Below are 23,821 nucleotides of genomic sequence, written 5' to 3' on the forward strand. Positions count from 1 at the left end.
AGGTTTGCTTTTACTGAGGAGGTTATTTTCACTTACTAGGTTTGCTTTTACTGAGGAGGTTAGCTTTCACTCACTAGGTTTGCTTTTGCTGAGAAGGTTAGAGGTTAGTTTCCACTTGCTAGGTTATATTTTGTTCTCTAGTTTTTCCTTTACTCGGTAGATTAACCTTAAATTGCTAGATTATATTTTTCTTCCTATCTTAGCAAAAAACAACATCAGGGGAAAAAGTAGCTTTTTCAGTGGCTTTGTGGTTAAAGGGAAAGTTCAACCATATAAACTCTACAAAGTGTGTGTGTGTGTGTGATGTTTAAAGAGAACAATTAGGAACAGTTGAAGATGAGCGTATACCTAAATGACCCTACTTGCAGGATCATGTGTCTGTGATGGGTGTAAGCTGTGTGCAGGGAAGGATGAACCAGTATTTTGTCTTGTTTTCTGCATTTGGTCATATAATGTTTGCATTCGAGCGACGGAAAATGAGCAAGCGACTGTTTCAGAGTGTTATATTTGACTCTCTCCCTGATTCAGTGTCCATGTTGCTTTCATTTCAGTCCTGACTCTTTCCCTTTCAGTGCTAGAAACCCTGAGTATTTTTCTGAAACTGAATAACAGCCTTGGTTCTGGTTTCATTTGTACGTAAAATGGATGTCAGATTTGATCTCAATTTAGACATTTTTCGATTGCAACAATATGAACAGTACTATGATTCTGAGAAAGCATGTGGTGAAAATTTTTGCATTAGTGGTACAATAAATAGGATAAAAGTGAGGATAAGAAAAGCCAAATAACTAATAACTTTCATAAAATAAACTGGTAAGTTGAAGGATAAAAACAGCCACAAAATAAAGAACACAAATTAGACACAGTGCCTTTTCTTTTTCTAAGGAAAAAAGAGGCCCTGCAACATTTTATTTAAAAATATATATTTGTAAGGTGTGTTTTATTTTTATTTAGAGAGTGTAAAAATAGCCGTGTTTGTATGTTTCAGGGAACATTCAGTTTGTTTGTATTTGAAAAATATACCTGAACAGTAGCCTTTTTTCCCCTTGAGACTGTGTTCTCTGGCCCATAGAAACTCATGTCTATTTTCCACCCATCTCTCTCTTAAACCCCCTCTTTTTCAGCAGATGGCTCCAAGTCAAGCTCACATAGACCCCGCCAGTGTGGTCAGAGTGGGAACATTCAGCCATCAAAAACGGATTAACGTTAATTAGGTGACTCTTTTACGATGGCAACGGGTGGAATTTGACTTGGACCAACGTTTCACGCACTCCAAAGGAGCCACGGCTCGCTCGGCTAATAAATGTGAGCTCTCATCGGGTCAAAAGACCTTGGATGGATCGAAACAGTCCAAGCTGAATACAGGGCTTTCGAGTCTGGCTAGGAGAACTTGATGGTGTATGGGCTTTGACGTTTTTACACTCGGCCTTAAAACTCAGTCTGTCAAGGCTAAATGGGGCCTTTCAGACTGACTGCTGAACCTAATTCTCTTTTTCCTCCTCAATCATGAATGCTGCACATCTGTAGGCTTAAAAAATACACCAGAGCCTCATGAAATGGCTGAGTGTATGAAAAAGACAAACACATAAATAAGGAGATAAGCGTCATAGCTGCTGTGTAATTTATGAGCAGTCCAACTAGAGGCAAATCTTAATGAAAGTGTGTTTTAAACCTTTTTTTATAAATGGGACTTTAAAGAGAAACTCAATGATTTTTCTCAATGCTCATTTATTATTATTATTATTATTATTATTATTATTATTATCTTTCCAAACACTTCCTCAAACTGGACACAGTGCATGAAAGGGTTAAATGTTCTGCAAAAACACTTTGAAGACTTCGTCTTCAGGTCAGAGTGCTGTCAAGTTATCGCTAGTTGATTCGTTTTTCCTGCAGGCAGTCGAAAGGGGGAGCAAGAGCACAGCGTTTCTCTCCTAATCGAACAGAAATGAGAAAACATCTTGAAATAGTCTTTTAATTGTCTCCTGTTTTCAGCTCTGGACGTGATGTTTGACCAGTAGAATTGTGTTATGTAACGTTCTGTATGTTTACTGTGATTTAATTAAGGAATTGAGCCTTTAGAAAGCGGCTAGTCATGCTCAGAGCCCCAGTGTTAGCATAAATGTGTGTGTGTGTGTTTATATAGATATAATTATGTGTGGCAGCCTGCTTGAACCTGTGAAAGGTGAAATTTTGCCGTATTCTTGTTTATATGCTTCTGATAACTAGACGTTTTCCCGAACTGAAAGCACAAATCCCAACCAGCAGGAAAGCTAAAACATTTTAAAGGCTGGTAAAACCGTTAAGTGAAATTTCTTTCAGGTAACGCCACCTTACTTCTGTGTTTATTACCTGAAATACACATGGAAAATCAGATAGTATTGAATTATAAGTCTACAGTTGGAACATCAAGTCTGCAATATGAACATTTGCACAATTTCTACTACACAGATCAGGCATAACATTATGACCACCTGCATAATATTGTGTTGGTCCCCCCTTTTGCTGCCAAAACAGCCCTGACCCGTCATGCACTGTGTATTCTGAACCAGCATTAACTTCTTCAGCAGTTTGAGCAACAGTGCAACAGCCTCCCATGACCCTGTCACCGGTTCACCACTGTTCCTTCCTTGGACCGGGAACACCCCACAAGAGCTGCAGTTTTGGAGATGCTCTGATCCAGTGGTCTATCCATCACAATTTGGCCCTTCATCAAACTCGCTCAAATCCTTACACTTGTCCATTTTTCCTGCTTCTAACACATCAACTTTGAGGACAAAATGTGAGGTTGACTTGCTGCCTAATATATCCCACCCACTAACAAGTGCCATGATGAGGAGATCATCAGTGTTATTCATGTCACCTCTCACTGCTCAGGATGTTATGATTGACAATAAAGATCTATCTATCTATCTATCTATCTATCTATCTATCTATCTATCTATCTATCTATCTATCTATCTATCTATCTATCTATCGAAGTGGCTAAACGTCACTCATGTCTTTAAACACGACTCGTCCTTCACTTGCTTCCGTTCAGTCAGCTCTGTTTTGGTGTGTTTTAAAATTTCTTTCTTTTTGTTTAGTATACTATTTATTTATTTATTTTAAAAACTGTATATAGGGTGTGTAAAGGCTCTTCTCTGTTTTGATGATGAATTGATGGCACTGGCAGACATTTTGTCAGGCAAAATCTGATTACAAAATGAATTGATTCGGTTTCACTACAGGGAGTGATTATCCAAAAAAATGGATCAAAAACTGGACCCTGAGAAAGACACACTTAGCTAACAAACCATGACATGTTTAGGCATATTGCCTATTTGGCAAAGTTAGAAAGTAACCCATATATTAAAAAAACAAACAAAACTCGTTTCCATATTGTTTTGCTAAAATATACTTCATGAAGTTGAGTGAATTTTAGGCAGAAAAACAAAATTCCGTTTTGTAGACACTATAATTCACTTCCTGTCATAAGGACAACTTCCTTCGATGACTTCCTGGAAGCATGAGTCAAAAAGTCAAATAAGGTAAATGTTATATATTTATTGTCTATTTTTTTTGGCACATTATTTCGCATTTCAATTAGAAACTGTCATCATACGTTGGAATAATATACACACGTTATTAAGAGTACTGACTGCTGTTTATTTTAAAATGTCCAGATGCGTCAATTCTTTCACATTTCACCGAACTATCATGCATTTCTTTTCAGTTCTACTTCAACAGAGGTTTTGCTACCCGCTCTTAATCAAGAGCCATTCATTAATGTCTATGTTACTACTACTTTTCCAGCTGAAGGGTAAGGTCAAGAAATGTTACAGTAAGAATATCACAGGGTGTAAAACATCCTGTAAACAGTATTTCGCAGCTATTACCTTCAGAAAACGTTTTTTTAGACGATGTTCATCATGGCTCTTGCACAACCGAAGTCGATTAAAAAAAATAAAAACACAAAAGAACATGACTAATCATATCTGCAGCACTTTCATAACATGTTCAGACAGGCCATCTGTTCATCATTCTGCCTTAGGCATAAAAAACCCTGCCTCCATTTTTCCTCTGTTTATACCTCTGTCAAACATACACACACATCCACACATGCGGACTGGTGTAGACATCTCACCAATGCATCAGCGAGGCTTTGGCTTTTGTCTCGTGTGGTTTAAAGTGTGTGTGGGGGGGGGGGACTTTGCTGTTTACTTGAACTTCTGAACTTTTCAATAGAAAGCTGCATATATATATATATATATATATATATATACTGTCGATGACGATGATGCGTGTTCGGGATCATTTTTTAAAATTTGTGCCAAACAAATCTAATCTATAGAAAATACTACGCGTAGACTAGAGGACACTGGATGTCTTTCGTTTTGAATGTGTGTTTCACAAGGCTGATAACCTTTTCTGATTACTTGTCAGTTTGACTGCTGGAGGGGAAAAAATCAAAGTGAATCCCCAATCTGATCTGCAATCCAAACAAAAACATCTTTGTCGAGGAGGTGACCTGGCCACACATGCCTTATGCAGACTAGGAAGTGAGTTTATTTTAGTTTTATTTTGTGATGCAGCACATCCTCCACTCCGCAGTGCAGCTCAGGTGAAGGTAAAGCCGACTGAGCACTGCTCCTGATTTCTTCTTTTAGCCATCGTGGAACAGAATAGGCATTTTATTATTGAGTAAGTGTAGTTCCTGTTGTGTTTTAGTCATTTTTTTAAATGGATACCATAATTTTGAAAAGGAAAAAGAAAGCCTGCTAACAAACACAGTATAGTGGATGAAGGAAAAAAATGGACACAATTGAAATAGGATGTTTTTGGACAAAAGTCTGGTTCGAGCGTTTCTGAGGCACTCGGAGGAACTAGTTAATGGTTATAAAATAAATAAAATTACAGTGTGTGTGTGTGTGTGTGATTTCATTCATTCATCTTCTGTAAGCGTTTTATCCTGGTCAGGGTTAACACTGGACGTAAACTGGGAACGCACCCTGGATGAGACACCAGTTTGACGCAGGACACTATGGACACACACACGTTCACCCCTAGGGGCAATGTAGAGTAGCTGATTCACTTCACTTGTTCTTTGGGAGCTGTGATTGTCCACGTTGACAGTAACTGAAGCCCAGGAACGGACAGGTTTTTTAGTTATTTTTGGAGAGCACAGATCAATTTTGTGTGTGTAGCATTTGTAATAATATCCATTGTCCCTAAGCAGGTTGACAGAAATCTGGATGTAGGGTTACTTTGCTAATGAGCAAGCCAGAGGTGTGTTTGGTTTGGTAACAGTAACTCTGCTTCTCTTTGGACTATATGACACCAACATGTGGTTGGTTGTGTTCCTATAACAGCATGCCACCAAGAGTTGGATTCCTTACTAAGAAGACACATTTGTGACTCCACTGCATGCACTAAAAATAAATCATAAATAAATAAATCACCCCCCATGATAGATACTTCTTTTTTCTTATTTTGTGGAACACCATGCCCAAGGGAAACGGCAACTTAACAGCACTGACTCAACCACCGGATTTTGAAAAATGCAGAAGTATGTGGGGAACACTGGGTCGAGCTTTGTTTTCAGATAAAGACAGAAGAAAGGTGGGCTTTGATCTGCGAAATCTCATATCTCTGGGCTTGTGTTGCCAAAAGACGCTCTCTGAAGCTCAATCAGGCGACCTGCATGGGAATTCCCTCATGATAAAGTGCACACGAAACCATGCAAAAACACACCCTTCCCATTCACCCATTTATTTATATGCTTACGCACACTTATTCTGTCTTATAGAGACACTCAGACACACGCCTGTGGAATAATTCCTTTTGAAAGCAACTATAGCTTATCAGATCCCGGTTGCTTTGACGCAGGGGGCGAGGGTGAACGCCTACACGTAAATTCTTCTTCTTCGTTATACAACAAAGATCCTCTTCTCATTCACAGCTGGATGCCACACCAATGACAACTGCGCTTGTTAACCTTTTACGTAGCCATCCCACATATCCTGCTTGTTTTTTCCTCTCGCCATTGTCCGTGGCGTATTTCACCGACACTGGTACGAGCTTATCGTTCTGATTTCGTATTTCCGATCGCACAATGTTTCCGAGCCTCTGAAAGAATGATGACAGAAAGGTGCTGTTTCTTTGAGGTCTTTGTTTGGCATCCTGGTTGTTTCCTTGTTTTGGGAAGGAGGGCCGGAACCAGGTGAAATGCGACTGATAAAGGTCAGTCTTTAAGATTAAAAGCGAAACAAGCATCTGTTTAGTGATATGCAAGGAGGAGAAGGATTTATTGTGTTATTTTTTTAATGCATTTATCTCCATACACGTGTGTGATGGCTGTGTATGCGATGCTAAGGGTATGTGTGTGTGGGTATAGGCACGTCTCCACACCTAAACAGACCTCACATGGTTCATTTGTGCCGGTCCTCGCTCCAGATTGGACGTTCGATTGGGCTGAGGGATATGATGTCATCACGTGGAAGTACTTTGATGGGCATGAGGGCACCGGGGGCAGCCAGGCAGAACAATGAAGCCTTATATACACCATGTCATTGATTTGTATCTGCACAGGTACACCCCGGATAGTGCATCACTCTCTGATGAAAGCATCCTGCACCCTTAGCTCCACCTGATTAGAACACTTCCACCATCAAACAACATAAACAGATGATTGCAAATGTTTTTTCTACGTGGTCGGGTTGGTAAACATATGACAAATAATAAAATGGGGTGATCGACATTTAGCATGAAGACTTGTAACAGGAAAGTTTCAGGGGTTTTTTTTCCCTTTACTCTGGTGGAAGTTATTTGCTAGGGCTATTATGCAACTCTGAAGCTAGACTGCCACCTGCTGGAGAGACTCAGTCACTATCATCGTGTTATTGATGATTTCCTTCTGCCTAAAGCCTGAAGTTTGATTTACATTTTCTTGTGTGACCCAAAAGATTCCTTTCAAAGCTTCTTCCTCAGAGTTTTTCCTTGCCAGGGCTGCCTCTAGCTTCCTCACAAGGGATAAATCTTTGTCTATATATAGATGTCTGTAAAGCTGCTCCATGACAACACCCATAGTTAAAAGCGCTAAATAAATAAAACTGAATTAAATTAATGTATTTCTTTAGGTAGCAAGGAATGTTTCCCTCATTTTAACTCATCAAATTATTAGTAGTTTTGGTATATGATTGGCCAGAAAGTATTGATTTATTTTCTAAATGTAAAGAGGTTAAGAAAGAGGAACTTAAAAGGTTAAGAGTAATAGTGATGATAGAGTCTGACCTGTGAACACTTGACATACACCAATCTAAAACAAGGCACCATTCCTATATGTTTCTGAGAGGTGATAGGGGACAATGGAGCCCAAATTGAGGATAACCGACATACACTGTAACCTAATCTGGTGTTCAAACCCCGAGCCCTATTGCAACAGGTCAAGAGCACTACCACTGCACCACGGTGCTGCTGGGTCTGTTGTTGTATACCATATGTTTTTTACTATAATAATATTTCTGGTGGTTGCTCTTTAAATCCACAGTGCCTGTATTTCCAGTATTTGCCAAGTGAGACTTAAACCTGTAATGTCAGAGGGAGGTCAGGGGGGATTTACAGTCAAGCCAACAACAAGGCTTATAGTTATTCTGTGTTTAATTGTACAGACACAAGTGATGGGTAAGTGTTAGTGAAACAGAGCTGTGTCTGCTGCTTCCACTGATGGTTCAATGGGCCACCAGTGAGTAACTGCATCACTGTAAGTAGTGTCTGGAGGCAGCGGTGATTTATTGAGCAGGTAAACAGGTGTTGCAGTGTGACAATTACAGCTCTGACTTTCTTCGTGAACATTTGTCTCTGTAGGCATGTATTATAATGTAAAAGATTAAACCTGCAAAAAGCGAGAGTTCTCAGTGGCCCTGGTGGTGCACTTGGTAAGTGTGCTTGGCTGCTTGTGTTCAAATCCTGGGCTTTTCTTTAGAGAGGTACAGCTTATTGCAAAGGTAATTTAATTCATATGTGACAAATAAAGACAACTTAATGTCTACGTTATAACCAAAACAGATGAACGTCAGCTTTCCCTCACCCAGGAAACTTTTGGTTACCTTAAAACCCTACTTACATGCATACTCTCGTTTAGGGCTATAAAATCAGCTTGGTCATTTTCTGGTGGCAGGGCAGTAGTGCTGATTTCTTGTGGTAGAGAAGTAATGTCCATCCTACATTTCCCCCATCCCCACTCCTGATTTTAATTCCTGCCCACTGTGTCCGTCTGCGGCAGAAGGAATAACGATGATCGTTAAACATCCAACCTCAGGCTATCTAAAATACAGCCACATTTATTACACTAATTGTTTAGAAATGATCTTGAGTATTAGGTCATTTAACCAGCATACAGCACTGAACATTAAATTACTACAACAGCTGTTTCGAGTAAAAGATAAACCCCCCTAAAAAAAAAAGGCTCTTTACATAGTCCACCCTGCTTAGTTCAGTGGGTAAATGAAGTGGTTACTCATGCTGACAATCATGGTTCAAATCCCAGGCTTTTCTTTATACACAGAACATTCTATGTAGGGAATGTAAAGTAAAAGATAAACAATTAACCAAAAGAGTTGTTTGAAGGCACTGGTTGCTTAGTGAGGTTCGACACACAGGATCGAGGCTGCCTGAAGGTGAGCTGAATGTGCTGGACCCAGGATGGACACTAAATCTGGTATATCCCAAATGGGGCTTCTGGGAAGGTGAAAGAAGGGGTTATGCTGCTCTGGGCTATATATATATATACAAACATTACATTTTACTTTATATTTCATTTGCTACATGCACTATTCTGCTATTATTTATTTACTGTATTATATGTACTAAAATACAGTACAACACTATTTCTTACACTACTTACACCTCTCTGCTGTACTGCCTTACATTTGAATAAAACTGTATTTCATTAAAGCAACATTTATTTCATTAAACACTCAAGCAGGATTCAAACCCTGGGTTTTAGCACCACAAGGACACACATGCAACTGTTGAGCCACTGAGGCTCAATAAACTAGTGTTTTCATTTAGCTTTCCAAGCACAACAGACCTCCAGTGAACCAGTGGTGGATTTGAACCAGCAACCTTGGCAGCATGAGGCAGGTGCATTCCCACAGCGCCACAAAGCCACCTGGCAAGTTAACAGCCTACAATCTCCTTTACACCAAGCCTTATTAAGAACCTAATGCCCATTCACAGCATTTAACCAGAGACAGTAGGCTGGTGCAGTGGGAGCAAGTTAAATGTGTTCATCACGGTGATCATCATGGTTCAAGGCTTCAGTTTCTCCACAAGATTTTTTCATACACATTCAAGTGTAGGTGATTATAGATCTCTACAGTCATACACTAAAAATCTCCATGAATATTCTTATAAACAATTGTTCAAATCTCAAAATCTATAATGTCATAAATTCTTTATACAAAAACATTTAGCAAATTTCGTTTTGATCTTTTCTATGATTTTGTTCGTCAACGTATTTTATGCTTAAAATAAACTATAAATCCAAATAAATCCCAATTCAGGTCATCTGCTGGTCCTAGTGATAATTCCATCTAACCTCTTCTTCCTCATCTTCTTCTTCTTCTTCAGACGTTGTGTAATGGTAAGTCATCTCGGACACAGAGACAAACACCATAAAAATAGTCCTCAGTAAAGATTTGCTGATCCTGAAAAAGATTACATGAGGTAATATGACATTAGGTTGAGAGCAGTATCGTTACATCATCGTGCATTTTATACAGCTAAAAAAATACAACTGAGATGTTTACTATTGTGTAGAATTATACTGTACATTATTTATTTATATACAAATCAATTGATTTAGTTAAAAATGTGCAAAGTGAAGGTTCCTTTCGGGGAAAGATGTGAGGTAACGTAAATAATAATAAAGCATGGATGTAAACTTCTCTAATGTCTACGTTATAACCAAAACAGATGAACGTCAGCTTTCCTTCACCCAGGAACCTTGTGGTTACCTTAGAACCCTAAATATATGTATACTCTCATTTGGGGCTATAAAATCAGCTTGGCCATTTTCCGTCTGTTTGAGTCACCTCCATTTCATCTTTTGGTTCCGGTGGCAGTGCTTGTGGTAGAGGAGTAATGTCCATCCTACATTTCCCCCACTCCTGATTTTAATTTCTGCCCACTGTGTCCGTCTGCGGCAGAAGGAATAACAATGATCGTTAAATATAATCCAACCTCAGGCTATCTACAACACAGCCATATTTATTACACTAATTGTTTAGAAATGAACTTGAGCATTTAACCAGCACACAGCACTGAACATTCAATTACATAAACATCTGTTTCAACAACTTCTCATGCATATGAAGCGTGTGGAAAGAGTCGCCAGATTTCAGCAAAAATTCCCATCCTGATTACAAAAAGACTTGAGCCCAAAACGTTCAGACACAGGAAGAGGTAGATGCATTTTTCTTCTGTTTCTCTGTATTTTTGTGGGAAGCAAGTCTGAGAAAATCGATCTGCAATACACGAACATTATAGGGGAAGAAAGGATTGAGTTCGTGAATAAGCGCTGCCTTATGGGGCTCTAAAATAAAACCATATTTCTGTAGAAACAATAGAAATGCATTTATTTATAGTCATGAAGGCAGAGTGATGTACACAGAGCTGCACATTTCTCCAAAAATAATCTAAAAAATATGTATTTTTAAATTAAAAAGGTTCTATGTTGTAGATTGAAATATGAATGTACATATCAAGAATAATTTTACTCTATCACTTTAATATAGACCTTAATGTTAATAAACACATGGTATTCATGCATGTGGATAATGATTTAGTTTGAACATTAAACTTTATATTGTATGTATTTTAAGTAATAAATGCCATCGAAAGACTGTAATGGCAAGGTTTGGTCAGTAACAGGGTCATGGGTGGCCATGGCTCATTGATGCACGTGGGGAACGAAGGCTGGCCCGTGTGATCCGATCCAACAGACGAGCTACTGTTGATGAAATTGCTGAAGAAGTTAATGCTGTTTCTGACAGAAAGGTATCACAATACACAGTGCAGGACGGGTCAGGGCTGTTTTGGCAGCAAAGGGACCAACACAATATTAGGCAGGTGGTCATAATGTTATGCCTGATCCGTGTAGTTCAACGATAATGTAGTTCCACTGCCCCCTAGTGGACAAGCTCACTTACTGCATGTATGCAGGCTGACCCCGCATTTACAGAAATATTAACTCTGCTTTATATTGTTCCGATAATAAAGACACAGACACAAACACACACCTCAAGCTCAGAGTCTCAACTTTAACAGGTTAACTGAGTTACTGTACTGAACTAAAGCTTAACCATCTAGTATAACCACTAACTCGGCTGTAACTCCTGACATTAGGAGACGCTAACAGAAATTAGCGTTATAACAACAGTGAGATTTGGATAAACATGCTTATAAACTGACTTGAGGAGTGAAATAAATAACCACAAACTGCCAGAGCTGTTTAAAACAATGTACCTCAATACAAAAAAAATAAATAAATAAAAGAAAGAAAGACATATAAACAGACGCAGAGATCTGTTCTCAATCAGCATGTTGCCATCGCAATTTATTTCAATTACTTACGATATATAAGTCATTAAGACTGCAACCTTTACTATTAAAAAAACGAATCATTGTTAAACAACTTATTTTGACAGCAAAGAGAATAAGAAGTATAAAACCCTACCTCGAGCGCTCTTGTGTTTATTTACTAATCCAACGGCAAACTGTGTGCAGCCAATTGTTGAAGCTCGCGGGACTCAGTCTGTCCAACAACAAGAAAACTATATAGTAACTAACTGGTTACAGCATCACTAATGTGAGGAAAAATAAATAAAACTAATAAAGGGATATAAACAAGTATAAAAAATAAATCACAGAGAATTTGTATGAAAAATTATAACCTCAAAAAACTTAATAAACCTAAAACTCTGCTTGTTTCTCCATACAGTTTTACATACTGTAAAGAAATCTACGGTTTTATTATCAGTTCCTTGATCATCTATCTATCTATCTATCTATCTATCTATCTATCTATCTATCTATCTATCTATCTATCTATCTATCTATCTATCTATCTACCTGTCTGTCTGTCTGTCTGTCTGTCTGTCTGTCTATCTATCTATCTATCTATCTATCTATCTATCTATCTATCTATCTATCTATCTATCTATCTACCTGTCTGTCTGTCTGTCTGTCTGTCTGTCTGTCTGTCTGTCTGTCTGTCTATCTATCTATCTATCTATCTATCTATCTATCTATCTATCTATCTATCTATCTATCTATCTACCTACCTACCTACCTACCTACCTGTCTGTCTGTCTGTCTGTCTGTCTGTCTGTCTGTCTGTCTATCTATCTATCTATCTATCTATCTATCTATCTATCTATCTATCTATCTATCTATCTATCTACCTACCTGTCTGTCTGTCTGTCTGTCTGTCTGTCTGTCTGTCTGTCTATCTATCTATCTATCTATCTATCTATCTATCTATCTATCTATCTATCTATCTATCTATCTATCTATCTATCTATGTACCTACCTGCCTACCTACCTACCTACCTGTCTGTCTGTCTGTCTGTCTGTCTGTCTGTCTATCTATCTATCTATCTATCTATCTATCTATCTATCTATCTATCTATCTATCTATCTATCTATCTATCTATCTATCTATCTATCTATCTACCTGTCTGTCTGTCTGTCTGTCTGTCTGTCTGTCTGTCTGTCTATCTATCTATCTATCTATCTATCTATCTATCTATCTATCTATCTATCTATCTATCTATCTATCTATCTATCTATCTACCTGTCTGTCTGTCTGTCTGTCTGTCTGTCTGTCTGTCTATCTATCTATCTATCTATCTATCTATCTATCTATCTATCTATCTATCTATCTATCTATCTACCTGTCTGTCTGTCTGTCTGTCTGTCTGTCTGTCTGTCTGTCTATCTATCTATCTATCTATCTATCTATCTATCTATCTATCTATCTATCTATCTATCTATCTATCTACCTGTCTGTCTGTCTGTCTGTCTGTCTATCTATCTATCTATCTATCTATCTATCTATCTATCTATCTATCTATCTATCTATCTATCTATCTATCTACCTGTCTGTCTGTCTGTCTGTCTGTCTGTCTGTCTGTCTGTCTGTCTGTCTATCTATCTATCTATCTATCTATCTATCTATCTATCTATCTACCTACCTACCTACCTGTCTGTCTGTCTGTCTGTCTGTCTGTCTGTCTATCTATCTATCTATCTATCTATCTATCTATCTATCTATCTATCTATCTATCTATCTACCTACCTACCTACCTACCTGTCTGTCTGTCTGTCTGTCTGTCTGTCTGTCTATCTATCTATCTATCTATCTATCTATCTATCTATCTATCTATCTATCTATCTATCTACCTGTCTGTCTGTCTGTCTGTCTGTCTATCTATCTATCTATCTATCTATCTATCTATCTATCTATCTATCTATCTATCTATCTATCTATCTATCTATCTATCTATCTACCTGTCTGTCTGTCTGTCTGTCTGTCTGTCTATCTATCTATCTATCTATCTATCTGTCTGTCTGTCTGTCTATCTATCTATCTATCTATCTATCTATCTATCTATCTATCTATCTATCTACCTACCTGTCTGTCTGTCTGTCTGTCTGTCTGTCTGTCTGTCTGTCTGTCTGTCTATCTATCTATCTATCTATCTATCTATCTATCTATCTATCTATCTATCTATCTATGTACCTACCTGCCTACCTACCTACCTACCTGTCTGTCTGTCTGTCTGTCTGTCTGTCTGTCTATCTATCTATCTATCTATCTATCTATCTATCTATCTATCTATCTATCTATCTATCTATCTACCTGTCTGTCTGTCTGTCTGTCTGTCTGTCTGTCTATCTATCTATCTATCTATCTATCTATCTATCTATCTATCTATCTATCTATCTCTCTATCTATCTACCTGTCTGTCTGTCTGTCTGTCTGTCTGTCTGTCTGTCTATCTATCTATCTATCTATCTATCTATCTATCTATCTATCTATCTATCTATCTATCTATCTACCTGTCTGTCTGTCTGTCTGTCTGTCTGTCTGTCTGTCTGTCTATCTATCTATCTATCTATCTATCTATCTATCTATCTATCTATCTATCTATCTATCTATCTACCTACCTACCTACCTACCTGTCTGTCTGTCTGTCTGTCTGTCTGTCTGTCTATCTATCTATCTATCTATCTATCTATCTATCTATCTATCTATCTATCTATCTATCTATCTATCTATCTACCTACCTGTCTGTCTGTCTGTCTGTCTGTCTGTCTGTCTGTCTGTCTGTCTATCTATCTATCTATCTATCTATCTATCTATCTATCTATCTATCTATCTATCTATCTATCTATCTATGTACCTACCTGCCTACCTACCTACCTACCTGTCTGTCTGTCTGTCTGTCTGTCTGTCTGTCTATCTATCTATCTATCTATCTATCTATCTATCTATCTATCTATCTATCTATCTATCTATCTACCTGTCTGTCTGTCTGTCTGTCTGTCTGTCTGTCTGTCTGTCTATCTATCTATCTATCTATCTATCTATCTATCTATCTATCTATCTATCTATCTACCTGTCTGTCTGTCTGTCTGTCTGTCTGTCTGTCTGTCTATCTATCTATCTATCTATCTATCTATCTATCTATCTATCTATCTATCTATCTATCTATCTATCTACCTGTCTGTCTGTCTGTCTGTCTGTCTGTCTGTCTATCTATCTATCTATCTATCTATCTATCTATCTATCTATCTATCTATCTATCTATCTATCTACCTGTCTGTCTGTCTGTCTGTCTGTCTATCTATCTATCTATCTATCTATCTATCTATCTATCTATCTATCTATCTACCTGTCTGTCTGTCTGTCTGTCTGTCTGTCTATCTATCTATCTATCTATCTATCTATCTATCTATCTATCTATCTATCTATCTACCTACCTACCTACCTGTCTGTCTGTCTGTCTGTCTGTCTGTCTGTCTGTCTATCTATCTATCTATCTATCTATCTATCTATCTATCTATCTACCTACCTACCTACCTACCTGTCTGTCTGTCTGTCTGTCTGTCTGTCTGTCTATCTATCTATCTATCTATCTATCTATCTATCTATCTATCTATCTATCTATCTACCTGTCTGTCTGTCTGTCTATCTGCCTGTCTATCTATCTATCTATCTATCTATCTATCTGTCTGTCTGTCTGTCTATCTATCTATCTATTCTATCTATCTATCTATCTATCTATCTATCTATCTATCTATCTATCTATCTATCTATGTACCTACCTGCCTACCTACCTACCTACATGTCTGTCTGTCTGTCTGTCTGTCTGTCTATCTATCTATCTATCTATCTATCTATCTATCTATCTATCTATCTATCTATCTACCTACCTACCTACCTACCTGTCTGTCTGTCTGTCTGTCTGTCTGTCTGTCTGTCTGTCTGTCTGTCTATCTATCTATCTATCTATCTATCTATCTATCTATCTATCTATCTATCTATCTATCTACCTGTCTGTCTGTCTGTCTGTCTGTCTGTCTATCTATCTATCTATCTATCTATCTGTCTGTCTGTCTGTCTATCTATCTATCTATCTATCTATCTATCTATCTATCTATCTATCTATCTATCTATCTATCTATCTATGTACCTACCTGCCTACCTACCTACCTGTCTGTCTGTCTATCTGTCTATCTATCTATCTATCTATCTATCTATCTATCTATCTATCTATCTATCTATCTATCTATCTATCTATCGATGGTTATTTTTCCACATATTATGACTTTTTCTTAACCACAGTGTTATTATATTTCATATAGTACGCATGAATCTTTTTAAAACATGATTTAAATTGCACAAGAACTTTACACTTCCTGCTGCTTGTCTTCACTCCTTTGTAGCTGCACACTCTAAATATTTATAATCCTCTATCTAAGCGTCACCCGGAGGAGGACTTTTGAGTCATGGTTTCTTCCTCATGTCATCTCTTCTCATCTTCCTCACCACTGCCGCCTCTGACTTACTCATTACAGCTCCAGTAGGGGTTAAAACCGAGGCCTGCCTCTAACAGCTCATAAGCAATGTCCTAAAAATGAGAGAAATGCGTTGCTGTAGATAAGAACATCTGGCAAATTACATATTTATGTCTAAATGTAAATATATACCTGAGCTTCTGGAAAAGATTCTTGCTTTATTTAATCATTATCTATAACAGGAGATTCATCCTGAAGTCATTACTACTAACACAGATGCTTTAACACACCGATTCTTTTCTCCTTTGAATTATTAATACCTTACCTTTTTACACCCAGACAAGATCCAGAGCACAGGAGCAGCTGTGGAGTTATCTGGAAATGCCTCTACTGATAAAAATATGACAGGAATGAAGATAAGGAGTGAGTGTATGGGGTTGAAATAAAGCACTCTGTGTTTAATTAATGATCATCAGCACAAGAAGAACTCTTTTGCTTACAGTGAACTGTTCCAGTATTTACTTTTACAACTTGAAGCCTTGTTGACATGAAGCCACACACACACACACACACACTAATCAGGAGTACTACTTGAATCTAGTCCCATGGCTTAATGATACCGAGTCTCGGTCCTGGTATTATTCCTGGAAAATATTTATGTTCTACTCAACTTTGGTTTATAAAAACTAATCAACTCTCCAGAGATTTTTCATCACATTGTTTACTGAACAAGAAAACACAATGAAATAGTCTTAAATATTGCAGTGCAATCAGTTGATAAAAAGAATTATAGCCTTCGCTACCAGTGAGTATTTAATAAGCATCTTGTAATGAAGTATAGAAATTAGTTTTCTCTACAAAGCTCGAGGCAGACAGCATAACCTCTCTCCTGCTGTAATATCCTGCATCCCTGCACCAATAGGGATCGGAATTCTGACCCTTATTATTTTCCAACTTTATTACACTTCTCGTGTCCGCTTTGGTCCATTTTCCCGCCGTCCCAGTGACCAGAGGAGGAGAAGAAAAAAAACGCTGCATATTTCTTTTATTGATCATCTGACAGCAATTTCCCGTCTAGCACCTCTGAGCTGGTGATGCAACACAGAAAAGACAAAAAAAAAAAATGAACATCTTACAAAAAGAAGAATATAAAAACGAATAATGACAGACACGCTTAGTGTTTTTTTTTTTTTAAAAAAAAGAAAAAAAGAAGATAAAACCGGATATAGAAAATAAAATTCAGCTGATATACATATTTCCACTCAGCTTTTGGTTTTTCAAAAAAATATCTTTTTTTTATCTGTTATATTTTTTTATATATCAAAACTCAAAGGAAAATAAATACTTATTTAACTTAATCCCCCCTTTTTCTTTCTTTTGTTTTTTTTTAAGAGGCAGTGTTACAAAATTATTTCAATTTTAACTAAAACTTTCATCTTTTTCCTTTTTTTACACAACAAATCCTCTCATGAGTTTTGTGGAAAATGCACACATTTAATTTTCTCTTCTGTTCATTTTTCACAATGTCAGTCACAGTTCAAGCAAAAGTCACTGGATTTTTCGTGGATATTCATTTTTGGCCTTTTTGTACTGATATGTTCAGGCCTCTGAACTCTTCATTACACCACAAAAAGATAGAAATCTTTTTGTTTTCTTGTTTTTCTTCTCTCTCTCTTTTTTTTTTTAAATTTTTTTATTTCTTTATTTATTTTTACTCCTCTTATTATTTTTAGTGTTCGTGTTCCGTGTGATGACTCGCGAAGGGAAGACAGCTGATTTAGGAAATAGAAATCCTCCATCGTTCCCAGCTGTTGTTGTTTGATTTTTCTCTCCAAGGGGAACAAATAGAGGTGTTTTTTGATTCCTTTTTCAAATATCAAACATATTTTCTCCCAAACACACACACATAAAAAAAAAAAGAAACCTAGAGTTCCTATTTTCGGCCATTCGCTGGTTTGAGAGGGTTGTTAATCCCTTGTGAACCCCCTGTGAGTGGACGAGTGTGCTTCTTCGGCAGCGCCGGATGACGACATCCCCTGACCAACAGTTCTCCTGAACACAGTCTTTTATCTGTGACCATAAGATTTCCAGAGCCTTAGAGATCTGATTAGAGCAAAAAAAAAAAAAAAACCTGAATAAATACAGTAAGGATTTTCATTTATATGTAACACTAGGGGGGAAAAACCTTTGAAGGACTTTGGAAACTGGGTTCTCGTATTCTAACAGTCCGTTTGGATCTTTTAAAACTTTTTAAAGCACATAATGTTGAAAGATTTCCAAATAAGGCAGAACAGAGAGCTGAGAGGTCATGTGTTACTAAAAATGTCCTCAGAGCACTTTGCTTGTCCTTAATGTGCTTATATTAATAAATAAATAAATAAATAAATAAATAAACCAACAAACCAACAAACAAACATTTCCAAACATTTCCTGAGGCTCGACTTTGTGCAAACCGTCCTTTCCACACGGCTCCCACCTCGTCTGCTCCACACACACTCACTTGTGGCCCTCTGACTTGTACTCACTCACGTTCTTCCTTAAGGAAGATACAGTGAAGGGGTCCAAGAATCTGTCTTTTCCAACTTTTCCTCTCAGACCAGCGAGGCCTCGGCTAGTCAGAGCTCTGTGATTTCCAGTGGGCTCTCTGAAAGTGAGTTGCCTCCCTTGTTGCGGTGCAGCGGTGTGGATTTGGCCGACTCGGTGCGAGCGTTTCTCTCGGCGTACAGCGTGCCGTCTGCGTGCAGCGCCTCCAGAGAGCGTGCCAGCGCCCGCTGGTCATCTTCCGGCAAGCTGTTGAGGTCAGAGGTCAGTAGTGTGCCTGTGCTGCCATGGACCACGTGGACACCGTCTGGGCCGCGCAGCTCCACGGGGTGCTTGTGCTTGAATCGCAGCGTTCCTCGTCCGATGCTCATCCGCTCGTCGTCGTCGTCGTCGAGGTCGCTCTGGACCAGCTGGAGAAGATGGATGGATTTGTAGAGCAAAAAACATCAAATACTGAGATTTTCTAAATGAAAATAAGGAGATGCTTTTAGTATTTTTGAGATCAGATCAAGTAAGACAGCGGATGCTCGAGTGCAGTGGAAGAAAAGTGCTATAAATGTGTGTCAGTAAAGGAAGAGAAGGAAGTGGCTACAAATCTTTACAGCAATAAAGAGAAGGGATTTATCTTGCTATTAGAGGAAATGAACACAGGTAATGCTTTGATATGACGTTATTTTAAGTCACACAAAAGCAGGAAGAATGCTCGATTATGTAAATCGACAAGGTGAAATGTTTGGGCTGCAAACAGGAAAAGCCAACAAATAAGGAAGTAAGTAATACAACATCCGCGGAGGAAAAAGAGAATATTTAGGCTTTTTTGCATATTAATAATAGTCTTTACAATTTCTGGGACACACACAAGAAGGAAGTGACCTGTACACAGGAAAAGAGAAGGTGAGAGGTTTTTAGAGAAGTGGAGTGAAGCAGTGAGGTTGTTAGTATATAATTAGAGCAGGGCGTTAACACAACATATCCAGGTAAGTTAGAAAATGCACAGACAGAAAGGAAGCAGTAATAAACCTGTGGAAAGAGCGTGTGGAATACCTGCACTGGAGGTTAAATAGAAAAGTAACTGTGAATGAAATATGTGAGGGGAAATATTAGCATTAGAGAGAAGAGATCTGAGACCGTATAGGTTTTGCAAAAAGAGTGTTGTGTAGCTCAGTGGAGTAAAACAAAGTAAGACGTTATAAACATGTCTCTAGTGCAGTGGGGTGAGAAAGCAGTGCTTAGTGCTGAACATTTCACAGACACACACTCATCTGGAATGGAATCGAATTAGATTTGATCAAGCATGATTCTTCAGTAAATTCTTCAGTGTGTGTCCAGAAAGGTGAATCAGAGCTACAAGTGTGTAAAAAGAGGAAGTCCACTAGGCAGTGGTGAGAAAAGAGGATCCAGCTTTATCTCCCACCTCTGTGATGGACGACTGGTCTTGGCTGGTCGACCTGGTGACCAGACGTGCGGCAAAGAGCTTTTTGAGTCTCAGATAATCATCCAACACCACATTGAGCAGCGAGCCCTGATCAGATAGTGGGATGAGTTTCAGATCTGGTCTGGGTGCTGATTCAGTTCTGTGAGCATGAACATGTGTATTTCTACAGGTACTACATTATGTTCTGGACTCACCTTAATGGGTCCCTCACGCATGATTTGTCCCAGCTTGGCAATGTTATCATACTCCTGTATGGCGGCTCTGAGGTAGCGGTCGTCCTCTGGTTTAGAGGCCTGAGGCTCACGGCCAAAAGTACCCTAGAAATCCAGCGTAATCAGTATATTTATTAGTGTGATAGCCTTTTTTTGTTTCATATTGCTCAGTTAAGATTGATAATTGATATGAATATATATCAGATAATAGATAATAGATATGAAAATTTAAACACGCTCAAAACACACAAAACACACCAATACACAGAGCTTTCTGAATCAAGAGGTAACACACACCTCCTCATAGGTGACTGCTCTGTATCTGAGTTTCTGATCAGATATTTTATTAAAGCTGCAAGAATGTAAACACAATTTCACCAAATACAACAAAATGTCTTCTGACTTACAAAATCACTAACCCCCCCCCCCAAACCCCCATTAATGTTACCAGTGTAACTATTTTAACTATTTTACTACCTTTAAAATAATGACGGGTATTTTTTTAAACAACAGATAGAAGATATACTAGGTAATACGAAGCATTTTGCAATGATAGTTATGATTTTGGGGTTTTACAGCTGTTTGGGCTAAAATAAAGATGTTTCAGATTTTCTGAAGGTAATAGAAAGAAGAAAATTATTCTTTTTTCTTTACTTTTTTTTTCTTTTGATAAAAATCATTCTTTTTCTTTTGAATTTTTTTTTCCTTTCTATAAAATCATTCTTTTTTTCTATTAAATATGGCTTTTCTTTTTTCTTTTGATAAAAATCATTCTTTCTTTCAAATTGTTTCTTTTTTCTTTTGATAAAAATAATTATTTTTCTTTCAATTTTTTCATTTTTCTTTTGATAAAAATCATTCTTTTTTCCTTTTGTTTTTTCTTTTGAATTTTGTTTTCTTTTAATGAAAATAATTTTTTCTTTAGTTTTTTTTTCTCTTTTGATAAAAATCATTCATTTTCCTTTTGACAAATTTTTATTTCTTCTGATAAAAATCATTCTTTTTATTTTGATATTGACTGATGAGGTTATTTTGAACCTACTCTGCTGTTACTTAAATTATAAATAAAAATTAAAATAAAATTTTTGTAAAAAATAAAAAAAATAAAAAAATAAATAAAATAAAATAAAACAATTTTAAGGATAAAATACATGTTTCTTTCTTTTCATTTAATGTTGTTTTTTCTTCTAATGAGTAAAAATGATACCTATAATTGAGGAATTGACCATTTAATGGTCAGAGGCCTGGTATTATCACAGAAATGTTAACTCAGTGTAGTTCAGGGAACTGAAAATAAGGAACCGAATGTAACAGTGTGCGTCTGTTGAAGAGGACTAAGCTTTATAAATGACCAAACATAGTGCTGGTATGAAACGGACGGGTGTGTGAGACTGACGTGAGTTCGAGCTGGGCTGTTCCACAGATCTGCGATGTCGCTCAGGTTCTCGGGAAGGTCGTCTTCGTGCTCAGCCTGAGCGGCCAACTCCAGGTTTCTGCAGAACGGATCCAGCCATACAGGATTGGCTCTACACACAAGCACACACACATTTCATCATATCACTGTGAGATTTTATTCTCTCTCACAAGTGTAATTTGGTGTGTAACGGCATTATAATCGCTATGATGTTCATCACGGCTCCTCGTCCTTCACAGAAACCGTGATCTATAGGTGCAATACACAGTTCTATAATCTATTATATAATAACCATATATAAAAGCTACTACTTATGGTGCCATTGGTGTCTTTTGTGTCAATAGGATCTGATGTTTGTGCACCCAAAATAAATTATTTACTAGCCAGTACATTTACATAACCACTAATTTGCAAAATGTTATTTAAAAAGAAAAGAAGAAGGCCTTTGTGTGTTTGTATTTGTGCAGGGCTTATTAGGTGTAGCAGCTCATCTCTCTCACCCCTCAAACGAGTACTTGTTCGTGTTGGGCATATCTAAGATGTCCATCAGTCCCTGGTTACCTGGATATGATGCAGAACAAACAAAGTCACTAAACACACCACACACACACACACACACACACACACACACACACACACACACACACGCACACACACACAAACACGCACACACACACAAACACGCACACACATGCACACACACAGACACACGCACATATCCAGGAATTTCCTAGGAACTCACCTGTAGAGCCAGCAACTATGGCTTTCAGTTTCCTCTTGTGTCTGTGCAACATACACAGAAATAACAACATCAATAATTAAAATAATAACAATAATAATTATATGCTATTGAGTCACATGTGTTTTAACTTCAGTTGGATTCAGATGGAGTGTTTCTAGTGGAAAACCTCTGTCTGACCCCTGAGCACTGTGTTTACGTTACATCCTCATTTGTAATTTATTATACAAAAAATCTGCCAGATTGAAAGATATAAATGGATGATAATGGATATAAAACAAACTGAAATTTGAAAGATTGTGTTTGAGACAGAAGTAAAGTGAGAATAAGGCCTAAAAAATAACTTACACTGTCCTGTAATACCAGTTCATGAAGATAAACAACATGGCAGCCAGAAACAGCAACACAGCAAGGATTATTATAGCCATCTGCAGAGAGAGAGAGAGAGAGAGAGAGAGAGAGAGAGAGCAAGAGAGAGAGAGACAGAAAGAAAGAAAGAAAGAAAGAAAGAAAGAAAGAAAGAAAGAAAGAAAGAAAGAAAGAAAGAAAGAAAGAAAGAAAGAAAAAATGAGAAAGAGAGAGAGAGAGAGAGAGAGAGAGAGAGAGAGAAATAAGAGAGAGAGAGAGAGCAAGAGAGAGAGAGAAAGAAAGAAAGAAAGAAAGAAAGAAAGAAAGAAAGAAAGAAAGAAAGAAAGAAAGAAAGAAAGAAAGAAGAAGAAAGAAAGATAAAATGAGAGAGAGAGAGAGAGAGAGAGAGAGAGAGAAATAAGAGAGAGAGAGACAGAGAGAGAGAGAGAGAGAGAGAGAGAGAGAGAGAGAGAGAGAAATAAGAGAGAGAGAGAGACAGAGAGTGAGAGTGAGAGAGAGAGAGAGAGAGAGAAATAAGAGAGAGAGAGAGACAGAGAGTGAGAGTGAGAGAGAGAGCGAGAGAGAGAGAGAGAGAGAAATTTAAAATTTAAAGAATTTTTAAATTTGTTTTTGGATTCTTGTATACTCACTTGCCATCACATTTCACCATTATAGGCACACAGAAATACTTAAAACACTTAAAATTCCTTGAGTCTAACGCCATGGACGCTCACCTGAAGGGTAGTGAGGTCATCAGGGGCTCGTCCACTCACGGCAGGCTGGACATCCAGGACGTTGTAGTTCCTGAACAGATTTCTCAGCTGTTCTTTATTCTCGTCAATCATCTGAATGACCCTGTACCGGACAACCCATAAATCAGTGAGATTTTCAGTACTTTGTTTCCGTACAAAGGGAGCTAGGACTGAAGTCAGATAAAAACAGATAAGGGAGTCTGACCTCTCCACATCCAGGATGCGATTGGTCTGTTTGTTGACGACGTGAATCAGAACGTCGGTTTGAGCAAAGTTCACTCTGCCTTTTTTATCCACATGGAACTGGAGGAG

The 23,821-nt window shown here is 37.8% G+C and overlaps 1 protein-coding gene across 1 annotated transcript in view; it reads right to left on the reverse strand.

Moving 5' to 3' along the window:
• Positions 1–16,771: 16,771 nt before the first annotated feature.
• Positions 16,772–23,821, reverse strand: part of cdh23 (cadherin-related 23) — a 43,155-nt gene continuing 36,105 nt past the window's right edge. Inside the window, exons 28-36 of the mRNA XM_058384249.1 lie at positions 23,715–23,812; positions 23,492–23,612; positions 22,758–22,837; positions 22,413–22,453; positions 22,171–22,231; positions 21,653–21,782; positions 20,239–20,361; positions 20,024–20,131; positions 16,772–19,019 (exon numbers count right to left, since the gene is read on the reverse strand). Coding sequence (XP_058240232.1) covers positions 18,684–19,019; positions 20,024–20,131; positions 20,239–20,361; positions 21,653–21,782; positions 22,171–22,231; positions 22,413–22,453; positions 22,758–22,837; positions 23,492–23,612; positions 23,715–23,812 — 1,098 coding nt within the window. The 3' untranslated portion in view covers positions 16,772–18,683. The remainder of the gene's footprint in view (positions 19,020–20,023; positions 20,132–20,238; positions 20,362–21,652; positions 21,783–22,170; positions 22,232–22,412; positions 22,454–22,757; positions 22,838–23,491; positions 23,613–23,714; positions 23,813–23,821) is intronic.

This window comes from Hemibagrus wyckioides, linkage group LG03, assembly GCF_019097595.1.
Source record: "Hemibagrus wyckioides isolate EC202008001 linkage group LG03, SWU_Hwy_1.0, whole genome shotgun sequence".
Taxonomy (NCBI): Eukaryota; Metazoa; Chordata; class Actinopteri; order Siluriformes; family Bagridae; genus Hemibagrus; species Hemibagrus wyckioides.